The sequence below is a fragment of the Struthio camelus genome, chromosome 6, assembly GCF_040807025.1.
Source record: "Struthio camelus isolate bStrCam1 chromosome 6, bStrCam1.hap1, whole genome shotgun sequence".
NCBI classification, from domain to species: domain Eukaryota; kingdom Metazoa; phylum Chordata; class Aves; order Struthioniformes; family Struthionidae; genus Struthio; species Struthio camelus.
This window is the reverse complement of record NC_090947.1, coordinates 35,838,596-35,853,743: the sequence shown is the minus strand read 5'-3', so window position 1 is coordinate 35,853,743 and position 15,148 is coordinate 35,838,596. Positions and strand designations below refer to the sequence as shown.

Here is a 15,148-nt window from a genome sequence, read left to right as displayed (position 1 = left end):
GGTGTAACAGTAATAACAGAGGACTCCCATTCCTGCCTGCTGGTGTCCAACCAGGTTGCAGCTGTGTAGGCATGTTTGAAGGGAGAGTGCAGAGGAGGACTTCAAAACTCTCATGAGCTTTTGAGAAGAGGGCAGCTGCTGTGGAACAGTGTGTTGGGTGAGGAGCCTCTGTCCTGCTCCGGCTGGTGGCTTCTGTGTGTTGTTTGGGTGAGTCATGTCACTTTGCAAAATCAAAGGGTAATCAAAATGCCATGGTAAGGGCTATGGTCGTGAGTTTTTACAGGAAGTGAGCAAAGAGGAGGTGGAGTGGTAGAAATTGTATCTGTGGTGGAGGGAAATGGATCAAGTAGGAAATGAAGGCTAGAGAGAGCCTTCTCCAAAGGAGACAGAGGCTTTTTTTTACAGGCCTGTCTCAGTGCAAGTTAATGTGTCTTTTACTACTGCTCAGCACCTAGCTGCCCCTCCCAGGGGCTGGGTCTGAGGTCAACACTTAACCAAGCATCTCCTTGGCTACAGGAGGAGTTTTGCTTGTGTTAGGATCGACTCAAATGGCCACCTTGTGTCCAAACCCTATGAAGCCTGTTGTAGAGATGTTGAATAGCTCGGCTGCATTCGTGCCGTAGGCCCCGTGGGCCCAGCGTGCTGGGGTGAGTGCTCGGGGGAAGCTGCACATCCTAGCTGTGGGAGTTTTGAGGAACTGTTTGAATTACCACATCAGGGTTCTCATAAGTCTATAAAAACTGAACAGATAGGCAAAGCATATCAGAAAGCATATCAAATCACTAGGCAGAGAGGAAACCCCTTCAGTTCTTTGTTGTCCATAATCTGGCAAGATTTTAGGCTAGCCACAAGAAATTTGTCATGGAAGTTAAAGATAGACACAAGGGAGAGGGAAATTCAAGTGAAGTGAACACTTTGACTCTTTCAGACAAGATTGGGTTTGCTTCAGCTGCTGTTACAACATTTCAGATAAGTGGTAAGATTTTTTTTTTTTTGTTAAAGGGATTGATATGATTTTATCTGGTCTATGAAGAAAACAGCACATGAAATAGAATATTGCATTTATATTGCGTATTAAATGCTTTTTTTACAGTGACATTTGCTCCTAAATTAACTGACCATGTAAAAAGAGAAGTATGTGAAAGTATCTTTTCTAGGCAAAAGCTGATGCTGAGCATCAGAAAATATTAGTTCCTTTCCCTGTTTTAGAAAGCCTAATTTCACTGAGTAAAATTTTCATGCCTTAATATTGAAGATACTCAAATCAGCAGATCCAACAAAAAAAATAAGTTTATGAATTTCAGTTGAATATAAATATAGTATTGCTGACTAAACCATTCTACTGTAAAACTAATTAAATCATTGTACTCTTTTAAAGCTAAGGCTTTAAACTCCTGATTATATTACTTTGAAAAAACTCAATTAAGGCTAACTTACTGCATGTTTGAAGTAGTTATTAATGCCTCTGAAATACTTTGAATTTTGGCCTTTAGGGAGGAAAAAAAAAAAAAGAAGAAGCTTTTCTTTTACGTTTGCTGGTGACGATTTGTTTTAGAAGCCCTGACTTGTTGTCATTTGTTTTGCCGTTCAGTTTGTTATTAGTTTTTTTTTTTTGCATTTATTTCAGTTGATATGTACATCACTGCTCACATGTACCCAGTGCTCTGGAGATGGCACGTCCTTTAGAGAAACCTCTTTGAATGGCAGCCTAGGACAGCTAAATGCAATGACAGCAGGGAGTTTATTCATGCAGAAAGGGAAGAACTACTGTATTTGTACTGTTATAGGTTGGATTAAGTCTTGATTGAAGCGAGCGGATTAAAACAGCTAAGGAAAAGATAGCTAAGTGTGAATTGCGGTGCAAAGCACAGGCATGTGCAAGGGAAAGGAGAAGGCAGCCTGCAGCCGTTATGGGACCTTGCTCTCCCGGAGGGACCCAGCTGCTCTCCGTCTCTGGAAAGCACTTGTCCTCTATCATGGCCTGAAACGGCTGGAAGTGTGAGAGGTGTGAGAGGATGCCTACCCTACTTCTGTTGGGTTTCAGAGCCTCAAAGCAAAAGAGCGCCATCTGCGTGCTGTGCTCGGGCGGCCCTTACCGTCTACCTGCTGCTCCTGACGGCTGGCCAAGCGCTGTTGGCATACAAAGGTAACTCATCAGCCTCGCTGCAGGCTCGACAGCAAAAGGCAGCTTTGCCGGGTGCCCTTTTGCAGTGTGCTGTTCCTGGAGAGCATGGCTTTGAACAGCCATGGTGAGCGGAGGGCACCATGTACCCCAGAGACCCTCTCTGTCCTCCAGCCTCTCCATCTCAGGCACCTCCTCTCTTTGCAGAGACCCATCTCTCCCTTCTCCTTTTTACACAGGAGCCCCATGTCCCCCTTCCCTGCAGGGAGGGAACCTCTGCACCCCTCTTCCTCACAGCACACCACCTCCAAGCCCTTGCCCCGAGAGCATGTCCCCCTTCTGTCAGGTCCCTTCCACCCCGCTGCAGTGCCCTCCTGCCCTCCTAGCACCACTTTTGTGAGCTAGGTGGTGCTGTAGAGAGCCCCTACACCTGTCGAGAGGGGATGGCAGGAGCATGCTCAATGTGTGAAGACCAACACACCTAAAAACACCTCCCCAGGTCAGCTGAGAGTTTAGCTCAATTCTCCTGCAGAAAAAGATTTCCTTTCCCACGTGCACTAAGGAATGATTTTACACAACAGGCATTGTCCAGGGCATATCAGGCCAGGAATGCTTACTGCATGGCCCTTCTGTTTTCTCAGTGTTTAAGATGCAGAGAGATATGTCAAAAATTCAAGGAAAAAACACCTCCTACTCAGAAGAGATGCTGGAAAGCTCCTTTGCAAACAAACTTATTTTGGAGAAAAACTACATAGAGAGGGACATGAGACCTGAGGAAAATTGGATGAGAAACTTAGAAGAAGAAGTCAACATAATTAAAAACAGCAATGAAAACTTGATGATGATGATGAACAACATCACCCTGGCTGCAGGTATGGCTCCTTTTCTCCACAACCTTCTGCTCTGCTGTGCCAGTTATTTGGTGGGGAAAGCCAGTTCATCGGTACAACTAGCAAAGACCGAGGCCCTTGCGATGCCTGAGAGCTGCAATTCTTCTGTATGAGACTGCACAGGGCAGATCTTCAGCTGGGCTGAAGTCTTGTGACACTGTTGTTCCAAGAGCCATGCAAGTACCATGGAGGGTGCAGGCCCCACAGAATTAGCAAGCTAGTTCAGACAGGTGAATAACTAGGACAAGACATGGTCACTGCTACATTGCTCTTCTGTCTTCTAATTAGTAACACTCAAATGCCCAGGGTTAGACACTGGTTCCTGGCTGGGGAGCTGGAAACACCCCTAGCCACCAGCACAGCCCCCTCTGTGCACGTGTCCCCTGCATGCACATGGCGCTGCACAGCTTTGCTTCTGCACATCCACAGCCTGGCAGCTCCCTGTGCAGAAGCAAATACAGCTCCAGTCTGCTCTCCCCTCCAGCATGCTTGTAGGCACCAGCTCTGACTGCAGGGTGATGTCTTCAACTGAGCCCTAAACCTATTAACCCCATTCTGGTACATCATTTACTGAGCACTGACTACTGAAAAATATTAATTTAATATTCATTTCAGGGCCTCCTGGAAGCAAAGGAGATCCTGGTCCACCAGGTATGTAGGTGTACAAGCCATAAGCAACTTTCGCTCTCCCCTCCCCCTCTCTGTCTCTCTCTTTCTTTCTCTCTCTCTCTCTCTCTCTCTCTCTCTCCTTTCTTCCTTAAGAAATCTGAAGTGAGGATTTGAGACTTCAGTCTCTAGACCCAGATCATACAAAATGTGCAGAAAGCCAGTTCTCTGGGAATGAAGGAGACTTGCTGCACCTTTTGACTCATCTACTGGGAGCCTAGGCTTGCTGCCTGCATGCTTCCCGCAGTGGTAGAGTGACTATAGAAGAGCATTTTGACTTTGCCTCCTTACTGCTACTCAGCCAGAAAAGATCAGATGTGATATAGGAAATGAACTGTATCTGATCATTATCTGCAATAACCTTCCCAAATCCCTGATTGAGACAGGACAGATCCTGTGAGTACCATAGGTGGTTGGGAGCTGGGGTGCTCATGAAGACCAGTTTCAGATCCCATTTTAAGTGGAAAAGCCTCTGAAGGAGATTCCAAGATCCTGATGAGATTCAGACATGGTGACCGGAGCTGAGATTCAGTGGAGGTTGTCAGACCTCCCTAGAGAGTGCTGATTGCCTCCTGCTCAGTTCAAACTTAGAAATAATACCACTGCTTTAATATTGCATAAGGAGTCAGCGATTTCTTGGAGCGGAATCATTTCAGGCCCTGGGAAATGAAGGCTGTCATCCTTTGATTCAGGTGCCAAAGGAGAGAAAGGAAGTCAAGGTGAAAAAGGACACGCAGGTGAGTTTTGAAGTTCTTGCTCTCGCTTTTCCTTAATAATGAAAGAACTGGGAGCTGATGGAGCTGGTTCTTGGGAGATGGCTGATGGACCTCCAGCTCTTCAGAGCTCCTCAAAATGCACTGCAGCGTGCTGAAATGGGCATTTGGACAGCTCCCCCAGAGGTGGGAACCAGCATCATTTCACTGCAGTCAGTTGTACTGGGCCACTTTGCATCAGCTGAGTATATGAACAGAAATGTATTGGAATGGGATCGTGTCCCTGGCCACTCAAACCAATGGGATTTTTGCCTCTGATTTCAGTGAAGCTGGAATTTGACCTGCAGCCCCTTATCTACATTTGTTTATTGTATTGCTAAATCTGTCTTTAAGGAGAGCCAGGCAAGAATGGAGATATGGGTCCCAAAGGACCACCCGGAAACAAAGGAGAAACTGGGTCACAGGGTAAGTAGTCACACAAAAATGACAGATCACAGCATAGGAAAGAGACACAGTTAACACTGAAGGTTATCAGAGCAATACAAGAATGATTATTTTTTTTTCTTTTAGGGCTCCCAGGAGAGAAGGGTGAAAAAGGTAATTCATAGAAACAAACTCCTGTGACTTCTTTTCCCCCTCACACAAAACAAGTGGGCAAAGTGAGCAGCTGACTTGTGGGAATGTCAGGGACTGTGTATTTGCCTTGAACAGAAAGACGTAAGAACATCCTAATTTGCAAAGGCAAATGAACCTGTGTTTTTCTGCCAGCAGTGCAGGAGGTGCAGTACAGGGGCCCAGAGAGAAGAGGTGTCAATGCCTTTCATGCCTACTGGTTTCAGTCTTTTCAAAGCAACTAATTCAGTTCTCCTCCTCCTATCCCCCACCAATTCCACTTTCAGGTGATCCAGGGGAAAAGGGTGCCCAGGGTCCTCCTGGTGCAGTCAGTACCTTGAAAGGAGAGAAAGGTTCAGCTGGAAGAGATGGATTTCCAGGTGAGGAGTTCCTTACTTCTGTAGGACCTGTACCAACACCAGTCTGTGGAATAGCCATGGGCTGAGCCCTTCACAGTGGAGCTAGGTAGAGATGTGCTGACAGGAGGGGACAGCCCTAGCACACAATAATCATCTTGTGTTGCAAGGCTCTCAGTTACTCAGCACCTGCGGTGGCTGCCGCTGCAGCTGACGCAACAGCCATGCCCTTTTCCTGCCTAAGGGCATGCTGCAGCCATCTGCAGGAGCTTGTGCCATGGTACGTCTTACTTGGCCTTCTTCTCTCCCTGCAGGAGCACCAGGAGCCACTGGCACTCCAGGAGAGAAAGGAGACAAGGGAGACATAGGTAAGAAAGGAGAAAAACAAAATGAAGTGAGGAAGTAACTATCTTCTGCCAGTAATAGTGGTGTTTTACTGTGATGGTTGAAGGACATAGGCAGGACAAGTCCACCAACTAATGTAATAAAGGATTTTAATTCTGCAAAAGACCTTGTCCAGCCAATACGACCAGAACAGCAAAGGGGAAGTGAACTATTTACCAGGGGCTCATGTTTATCCCATGGCTGGGCTTTTTCTCTCATGCCAATACAATTCAAGGAGATTTCATCAATCCCTGCTCTGTATGACCCCAGCCAAACAGTGCACGTAACGAATAGTGACAAATTCAGGTCTTTACCCCTCCTGTCCCTGGGGAACTGCCTGCCCAGGCTCAGGAAGGGGCTGGGAGAAAGTGCTCTCCTCTGCAGCCCTGTCGAAGCTGCTACCCCTGCTCAGGGTCCCCAGGTGTTCTGGGGTGGAATTATACCCGCTCCAGGAGATAAATGTCTCCAGACTGTGAGGATGCAGCAAGTCCAGATCTAATGTTGGCAACTGTCCTGCTTTGAGTGGAGGCTGGACCAGGCAATTTCCAGAGAAACCAATGTTTCTATGACCCTATGATGATGATCTAAGATGCAGTCGTTGTTAAGTCAGATATGTGTCTCATCTATCCCTAGTTCTTGGCTACACTGAGCTTTTCTGAAGGAAAAAAAATTAATTCATTTTTTTTGAAATCATGTTTTCATAACTCCCTGGCTGCACTTACAACATTGAAACACCACTTCCAGCCAAACACTGTTCAGTGCCTGCAATATTATGTATCATAGTTCAGTGCCTTTTCAGGAAAGATTCCCCAAAGGTCCCTGTCAGACTGCGGTCAACGGGGCTTGGCCCACAGACAACTGGCCCGTCCCCAGCCATGCAGTCAGCCTGGACTTCAGCAAAGCAGTTATGCTGCCGTATGCCAGCTGAAAATTGGGCTCAGTGGTGACAGAAGGAATGCGCACAAAGAATGATTAAAAAATTCATCTCTTATTTCTAGTCATTACTGTGATAGCTGATACACATCTATCTAGCTGATACATCTGATATACGAATTTTACATTTCAGGGCCGCAAGGGCCACCAGGGACAAAAGGAGACCAAGGAATCCAAGGTAAAGCATTTCTGACACCCGAATTACTTTTGTGGACGAATATAACATGACTTTATGGATTTTATGGACAGTCTTGTCCTCAGTCACAGAGGTAAGCTGGTAGTAATGCCATCGGAGCTGAAGGAAACAAACCTATGCATGTTTAATGTGAACACTTGGCCCGAAGAATTCTTATTTTAAAGGTAAATAGTTAGAGCCAGTGTACTGGCCACAGTTATCTAATTCCCTGTGACCACTGGCACTACTCTCAAGTAGGCTGAGAATGGAGTTTGGCTCATGTCTCCAGCTGAGCTGTGTGGGCTGCTACTCACAGTCGCTAAACATTATACTCAATAAAGCATGAAAATCTGGTGTTTCCCATGCAGGTTTACAAGGACTTCAGGGTGTAAAGGGAAGTAAAGGAGACTCTGGCCCTGCTGGCCCAAGTGGTGAACCAGGAATAAGAGGAGAAAAAGGACAGATGGGTCTTGCAGGTAAGACTACTTAACTATCTCAACATATTTAAGATTCTCCTGTGTATTCCTGTTTACATTGGTTCCAATTAAAATATCTGATGAAGTCTTCAGATCTGGGTTTTTTCCATAAAAAGCCAGGTAACCCTGAGCATGGCTCGCCAGCCTACAAGGGAGCTGAATGAATAGGACAGTCTGCCTAATTCGAAGGAACTTCATTTTGTGTTACGCTCCAGCATAGCTCCGAGAGGAGGGCTGGGGGAAGGGGACTTGCAAAATGTTGACTCTGCACCATGGAAGTCTCTTTATAGAGCTTCCCTTGTCTAACAAAAGCCACAGGTATTCAATTATCAGCCTCTTCCAGATTAAAGCAGTGATGTTTGCAGTAGGATTTTCATGTTATAAACTAATACAATATAACTTATATGCACAAGCATGTGGATGTTAGGCCTCACTATAGTAAAGCCTATTTCTGAAAGCTTTATGTCTTATATAATCCTGACTTTTATACAACTTAAGTAGAGGAATTATGCAACGTGTTTCTCCTGTGTAACATGCATTAGTGGGCGTCTCCTGGACAACTGCTATTCAACGGGCTCACGTGGGCTGTGCCCAGAGAGGAAAGGCTGAAAGCAGGATAGCAAAAGAAAGTAAAAGATGTTTGTGGCACAGCTGAGGGAGGATGTTTGGGTAGGTGGGCTAGAGCTTCCTCAGAAGTAAGTCACCAGATCCTGCAGCCTCCAGTGGAACTGCTTCTTAGCATGAGCTCCAGAAGAGAAAAGGGATATTCCTTCCGCTCCAAAGACAAGGACTTTGGGATAATTCTGGAGTAGAAGGGTGAAGGAGAGCTCACTCCTTAGAAGAGGTATTTTCAGGTACTTCAGCTCTGTCAGACCACATTGATCATCTGCTCAGAGAAGAGAAGGCTAAGGAGAGCCACAGCAATTGTCTCAAAGCACAGGGACTGAATAAAGTGTCCTCAGTCTCTACTGTGGGTAGGAAGAGGAAAGGGTTTAGGCTGCAGTAATGGAGATTTAGAGAAGAAAACCTTCTAGTAGTAGGGATAGTTTGGGAATAGACAAAGGAGGTGCAGCCTCCATCCTTGCAAGTCTTTCAGACCAGGTCTGACAAACATCTGGCAGAGCAGTCAGCCAGAGCCAGTGGATGGTTCAGACCGTGAGGTCCCGCCTAGCCCTGCCATCCTACAGGGCATCCCCTATAAATGCAAGTGTGAGGCCGAACTCTCACACTTTGTGAAGCTAGATGAAGATGCTCCACTGGCTTCAGAGATGATAAATTTGTTTTTATGATTTTTACACATGTGCTGTATTGTCTGGTAGGTCTCCAAGGACAGAAAGGCAAAATGGGTGAGAAGGGAGATCCTGGGCCCCGTGGACCCAGGGGTCCCCAGGGAGACCGAGGAGACACAGGACTGCCAGGTTTCAACGGTAAGTGAAGAAGACAGAGCACAGACCCCTCTGTTAGCACATGTATGCAGTGGTAGAGGTCTGGGGGTAGCTGAAGCCTTTGGTTAAGCTTCATTAGCACTGACATCAGTATCTTGTTACAGGTAGCACAGGGGAGCCTGGACCTCCTGGGCAGAAGGGAGAGGCAGGTAAGCTGTGCAAAAGATGCACAAAAGGTGATCTCTCTTTAACGTGGTGCTTGATGACACGGAAATCCATATCTGGACTAGATCCAAACATGAGTAAGAGACAACGGTGAGATGAAGAAACCACGCTAACATTGTGCAGACCCATCCCACAGCTGAGGATGCCTTGGCTAGACTCCATTCACAGCATGCATGAGAATGAGGGGGAAAAATGAGGATCCTCTAACATGGAAGGCTACATCCTCCTTCCTGAGAGTGTATGCACACAAAGGGCAGAAACTGGCTGCTCTTTTAGGAAAGCACTTGTGCTACTCATGGCTAGCAGTCTGCAAGGCCCCAATTTCCTACAGCCTTTCACTGCACGGTTAAGACTGACGCTTCTGGGGGAGGATTGCGATTTGGAAAGAACCACCATTTGTTTCACCTCCATAGAGAACTCGATCTGCAAGGCACAGGGCCTGGTGATTTAGCTGTCTTGCAGTGGTTCTTTTTCTCCTTTATGTTTTGCTTGCATTTCATTTCATATGCACTGCTTTTGCTCAATGTCAAGGTTTAACTGGAGGACATGGTGCCCCGGGAATTCCTGGTTCTGACGGCAGACCTGGTCAGAAAGGAGAGAAGGGGTCCCAAGGACCCAGCGGTAGTCCAGGTATAAAGCTACTAACATCTGTAACTGGCTGCTCTCCTAAACTGATCTTGCTGTGTGTGACAGCTTCTTCTTTGTCGAATTGCTTTTAATTTCAGGAACCCAAGGCGAGAGGGGACTTAAAGGTGAAAAGGGAGACAGTGGAAAGGCAGGTAAAGGAGAATACAACAGGCTTGGTGGATGTTTTTAACTCTTCATTTACATAGTGCACACAACCTCCATAGTCCCTCTACCAAGAGGTAAAGAAGATCAAAGATCAATCACCCTTCTGCATTCATCCTATACCTAGATAATAGGAATGGGAGTTGCCTGGCCTAACTTGGTGTTTACAGATGTCAGACAAACCTGAATTCATGTGTCTAGGCTCTCTGTACAGTCACTGAAGATACGCTCTATCCAATCAGTGGAGTTTAGGATGTGCTGCAAATGACCACAAGTAGGTGAGCTTCAGCAGGAGATGACTCTCCACTGTCTATTATCTTCTGCATAGATTAGGTTCCCATTGCTTATAAAGGGAAACAAGACACCCACTTTAGAAATAGACCTCTACAGTTTAGATAGCTAAACTGGGCTGCCTGAAACCCACCCTAAATATTGGTTTGCATAAACTTAATTTGCATAAATACTTATGTCTTATAAATTTATTTTGGTTTTGATGACCTTAGGTCTTCCAGGGCCAAAGGGAACAAAGGGAGACCAGGGTCTACAAGGTAAACACTTGTTCTACAGCATTGCTTTATCTGAGATATTCATTCAGAAAAGTACTTTAAATGCAATGGTTCACTTCTTGGTGTCATTGCAAAATGGTTGATGTGCTCTTTCCTTGGGACTGACAAAGGTATTGGCATTCTTGTATTTTCCACCTAGGTAGACCAGGACCAACTGGTGAAAAAGGAAGCAAGGGGGATTATGGCATGCCTGGCCCAAAGGGGGCACCAGGGATAAAAGGAGCCAAGGGAGATACTGGACTCACTGGTAAGGCTGTTTGCCACAATATCTGGTGGTTGTTTGGGTTTGGGAGCATACACTGTGCAAAGGCACAAGCTGTTCTGTGCCTCCAGGCACAGCGCTTGTTTGGAGGAACTCAACAGACAAATCGGTCTTCCCAGAAAACGCATGTGTGGGGTGTCACAGTCGCAGCTTGCTGAAAGATATGCAAGTGCTTTTAAATAGATGCATCAGGTTTTCTCAAATCCCTGATCCCACAGAAAATTGGAACAGTTCATGTTCCTGTTTCCATTCTACAGCGACATTTTGCAAAGTAACGTGTCCCTGCAGCATACCCGGCAGTTGGGAACACAGCACCAAAACGCTAGGACTGTTTAGCTCACCCTCGGTAACTGCAGGACACCACTTAAAAACTAGACGGTTCAGAAGGGCCTATGGTGGAGCTACTGCATGTGTTTCCCTACTTCCCTTCCAGTCGCAGACTGCTTACTCATCTGTAGGCACTGACCTGAAGTTCTCACACAGTGTCACATGGTGTCCCAAAGCAAAGGGCAGTAATTCTGCTCCAGAGAAAAATTAAAAAAAGGTCAGTGACTGGAGGAGTTAGAAATAAATAAATAAATAAAAAGGGGAGTTAGGGCTCAGTGAAGTACATAGGCATAAGCAGAGAATCTAGCAATGGCATGGCAGCTCTACGGACATCATATTTGGTGGCATTCTCTGTTTCTGTGATGTTCCCTACTAGACATGCAGTATTTTCCCCTTAACAGCACTCACCTGTGCTGTTTGGTTTCATAAAGTCAACTGTTGGACAGCGAGAACACTTTAGTGCAGCCGTTACAGGGAAAATCTCACTCATGGAGCATATCTGAGTTCGTGAATTTCTTCCTGGTTGTGGTGCAGGACAGGAGCCTGCTCCAAATGTCTTATTTTTGTTGTTCACACTGAACAGTACATGTGTGTTCAGAAACAAAATAAAATTGAGCTTATCTGGGGCTCTTCTGTGCACTCCTCTGCTGGATCTGTGCTCTGAGGAGAGGTGCAGGAGGGTCCTCCATGGGGGAGATGGTAGTATGTGCCTTGTGGTGGTAGTATCTGCGGGGAAGATCACAGTGTTTTTTAAAGCACCCATACTCTTAGGACAGGGGATGTTGTACAGAAGCCTGAGTGGCTTTCTGCTGTCCCAGGGCAGCACCTACAGACAAAAACCCATAATGTAGGTCTTCCTACAAATACTCCTAGAGATACCATGCCTGCTTCCGGAGAGCCTGAAGGCTATCAGAGATGTCATTTTAAAAACAGTAGTGGCCATAAGACCCACTTCTTGTGAGTGAATGAAATTTTGCAAGCTGCCCTTTTCCCAACGTGTGACCTGAGTGAAAACTCTGCCGTATGTTATGCTACTCTTCTTACCATATCGCTATCATGTTTTTTCATGTACTTTTAGTCACTGTATTTCTGACCCACGCAATTTTTCAGAAAAAGGTGATAACTGGATTTTTCCCCAAACAGCTGTCAAATGTTTGCTTATTTCTTAATTTGGAACAGGTCCTCCAGGAGTGAGTGGGAGCAAAGGTGAAAAAGGAGAAGGTACTGGACTTCTAGTCATTCTTCTAGCCCTTCCCTTCTTGCATGGGAACTCTCACATCAGGATTAACCTGTCTCCCAGGCACACCTGAGTGACTGAAGCGTACCTGTAGCACAGCTAGCAGATCTGACCTGGTTACACATCGAGCAGTTGCACTGCAGAGCCTGAGCTGCAGACTGGGCTGTCTCCACAGCCAAGGCTGGGTTGTGAATTGTTTTGATTTGTGCTACAGGGACCTTGTGGTCTTTCCCAGGCTACAGCCACTGGGGTGGAAACACTCATCTCGGTCTGAGTGGTTGCTGTTTATCTTTCAGTGTGTGTGGAGGGGGGTGGTGTTTTGGGGTGGGGTTGTTTTGTTTTGTTCCCCTCCTCACATCCATGTGATTAGTACAGCTATTTTCTTCTGCTCTGACCTGTCAGGCCACCACAGTCACCTCATACGAATCGTTGGAGGGAGCAGGAAGGGTCGCGTGGAAATCTTTCACAACGGCGTGTGGGGAACAATATGTGACGATGACTGGGACAGCAGAGATGCCACCGTGGTCTGCCGCATGCTGGGTTACAGTCGCGCAGTCAGCACCTTCACTGCCAATGCAGGTGAGTCCCTAAAGGCCTCCCAGCTTCCCACGTGGGTCCTTGTGGCAGAGGGGGCGTTGCCCATCCAACACAGGGAACCCGCAAAGGACCACAGCAAGGCCCTTCGCCCAAGCAATGGGACAGCAAAGATGACTATCTCAAAGGGACAGTCCTTTCTGCTCAGGATGATGCAGGTGCATGTAAAGAGCTATGCCAAAAAGCTTGATCTCCCATAAGCAAGTCATTAAACCCAACACAGGCTTACAAGCCATAGGGCTCTCTTTAGAAAAGTGTATATTCCTGTTACTCCTGTTTCCCTCGCCCAACAGTGACTGACTCTTTTTTCTTTTTCTTTTTTTTTTTTTTCTTTAACTCATCCTTCAAAGGCACTGGAGAAATTTGGCTTGATGATGTGAACTGCAAAGGGAATGAACATTCGATTCTCGACTGTGCAAAACGGAGCTGGGGTACGCACAACTGCTCGCACAACGAGGACGCTGGGGTGGAGTGCGCCTGATGAGACTCGGGAACTGCTGTTGTAAACTGCTGCCTGGCCTGTGTTGTGCACGGTGCTGCTATCTTTGTGCTTACGACGTTGTTCTCTTTACCTGTTCTTTAAACCTTCCACGAATCAGCAACAGTCACCAGATCTGCATGTCATTTGAAAAATCCCATCTGCCACAGAAGGGCACGAGCTCAGACACACGATCTGGCTCATGGCTCTACAAGTGACCTGGCACCCATGCTTATGCATGGGACTTCTAAGTCCACAGCAAAGGAGAGATGGCGTGCTTTAACTTAGCCTGCGGTAAGAGAGACCAGGTTAAGAGTGTGGGAAAGAAGTTACTATTGCTTAGCTGACCTAACATCTGTATCCCGATCATGAATCTGAGCGTAAAACCCCCCAAGCAAAGTGCATGTACCTATGACAGCAGAAATCATCAGATGATCAAACTGACATGCAAATGTAACTCTGCTCCAGAGGAGAAAGATAATCACAAGCTGAAGCACTAAAGTAAGTGCCTGAGGACCAGGTGCCGCCTGCTCTGGTTCAGCACAGACTGTTTTCTTGGCCTGTCTGCGGGAGCAATAGTGCTTTGGTATATTAACCTGGTATAGGAAACTAAGCACTCTCAAGTCTTTGAGATGCTCCAGTAAAAGGAAGGGATGATGAATCAAAACAGTAAGGGGGAAGTACCTGCTAATTAAACTTTCAGAGTGAAATTACGGATCCCACATCAAAGGCTTCTACCTTAATTGAGGGTGTTATATGGAACAATGCTTGCAAGAATAACTGAAAGGCTTCTTTTTTTTTTTTTTTTAAAAGGTTCAACTATGTTCCTTCCCATTGCATAGCACTCAACAGCTGGCAGGGGACCAGCAGCCTGTACATAGCTGTGCACATTGCAACTTGCTTGTGGGTGTTTTGTTTAAAATGTAAGGAATACAATTAAGGAAATCCTCATGTCTGCTTTAATGTTGGTCATAATTTCACTTTTCTAGATGGTGTTGAAAATTGCTTTTTAGATATAAGTAGGAAAAACCTCTGAGTGGTGACCATCAGAGGAGCAGGTGCCAGGGCATCCAGGGCCAATGTAAGGAGAAGACCCAGCAGAGTACAGGGTGTCAGCATGTCCAACAGTACACAAAACTATCGCAGTGCTAAATGAGAGGAAATAGTGGTTAGAGGGTCTCAGGCTTCAGGAAAGAAGTCTGGAAAATCCCTAGTGATTTCCGCTGTCCGCTTTGATGCCTTTGGCAGCAGGAGAATGAACTGGGCCAGTTACCGTTCCTGGCTCTGGCACAGAGAAGGCAAGGACCAGCTGCTGGAGAACAACAGATAAAGCCTGATGAATGACAAATATTCCGAAGCTCGTGGAGACGGAGAGTTGCTCATCCAAATGAGAAGCGAAGGAAGCTTTCTGCTGTGTTAAGGCACTCGCCCAGCATTAACAGCACGTTGAGTAAAGTAGCTAGCAGCTAGTAGTTTTCCTCAGGCCTTCCCAGGGTGAAAGTCCTTCCTTTTTTTGTGGCAATATGTAAATGGAAATAAAGGATTTACAAGCCATTTTCTTTTCTTGCTACAGCAGGAGATGCCTGCTTTTCCTCGTGTTTTCTCACTTTCCTCGCTAATGTGGTAAGTTCCTCACTGTTTTTCCAGACTAAGTGCTGAAACGTTCAGGTTTTTTAATCAGGCAAAACTGCCACTGAAGGTAAGATCCCTCACCATGGTCCACTGTGGTGACTCAGAAAACACAGTTCCTTGGCTGTGGTGGCTTAAATACTGTGAGTCTCAATCTGCGCTTTGGAGAATGCCCAGCCAGAAATAAGCAGTTGTATCAGGTTTAACACCAAGACACCTGGGGTTAGATTGGATCTAAGCCTACTCTCAAATTCTGCCTTACAGGTCATGCTATTTAAACACAATCAGTGACCATCGTCAGGACAAGAAAGCCTGCTGTGTTTGGCACT

The 15,148-nt window shown here is 46.2% G+C and overlaps 1 protein-coding gene across 2 annotated transcripts; it reads left to right on the top strand.

Annotated features, from left to right (window-relative positions):
- Positions 1–516: 516 nt before the first annotated feature.
- Positions 517–14,744, top strand: MARCO (macrophage receptor with collagenous structure). Of its 2 annotated transcripts, none has more exons than XM_068949167.1 (20): positions 517–647; positions 2,045–2,146; positions 2,764–2,994; positions 3,628–3,663; positions 4,371–4,415; positions 4,785–4,856; positions 4,962–4,988; positions 5,291–5,383; positions 5,674–5,727; positions 6,810–6,854; positions 7,220–7,327; positions 8,647–8,754; positions 8,877–8,921; positions 9,469–9,567; positions 9,663–9,716; positions 10,230–10,274; positions 10,432–10,539; positions 12,061–12,102; positions 12,521–12,697; positions 13,063–14,744. In XM_068949167.1, the coding sequence occupies exons 3-20, from the start codon at positions 2,772–2,774 to the stop codon at positions 13,191–13,193; spliced, it is 1,512 nt and encodes a 503-aa protein (XP_068805268.1). In that variant the 5' UTR covers positions 517–647; positions 2,045–2,146; positions 2,764–2,771; the 3' UTR covers positions 13,194–14,744. The 2 variants fall into 2 exon arrangements, with proteins under 2 accessions (XP_068805268.1, XP_009675487.2); XM_009677192.2 differs by lacking the exon at positions 517–647 and adding an exon at positions 748–976.
- Positions 14,745–15,148: the final 404 nt, after the last annotated feature.

Bases quoted from the DNA above. Each gene is read 5' to 3' on its own strand.
- MARCO (XM_009677192.2), top strand. From the start codon at position 862: ATGGAAGTTAAAGATAGACACAAGGGAGAGGGAAATTCAAGTGAAGTG. The intron at 2,147-2,763 runs GTAACTCATCAG...CTGTTTTCTCAG, and splicing joins AGCGCTGTTGGCATACAAAG to TGTTTAAGATGCAGAGAGAT. The intron at 4,857-4,961 runs GTAAGTAGTCAC...TTTTTCTTTTAG, and splicing joins AGGAGAAACTGGGTCACAGG to GGCTCCCAGGAGAGAAGGGT.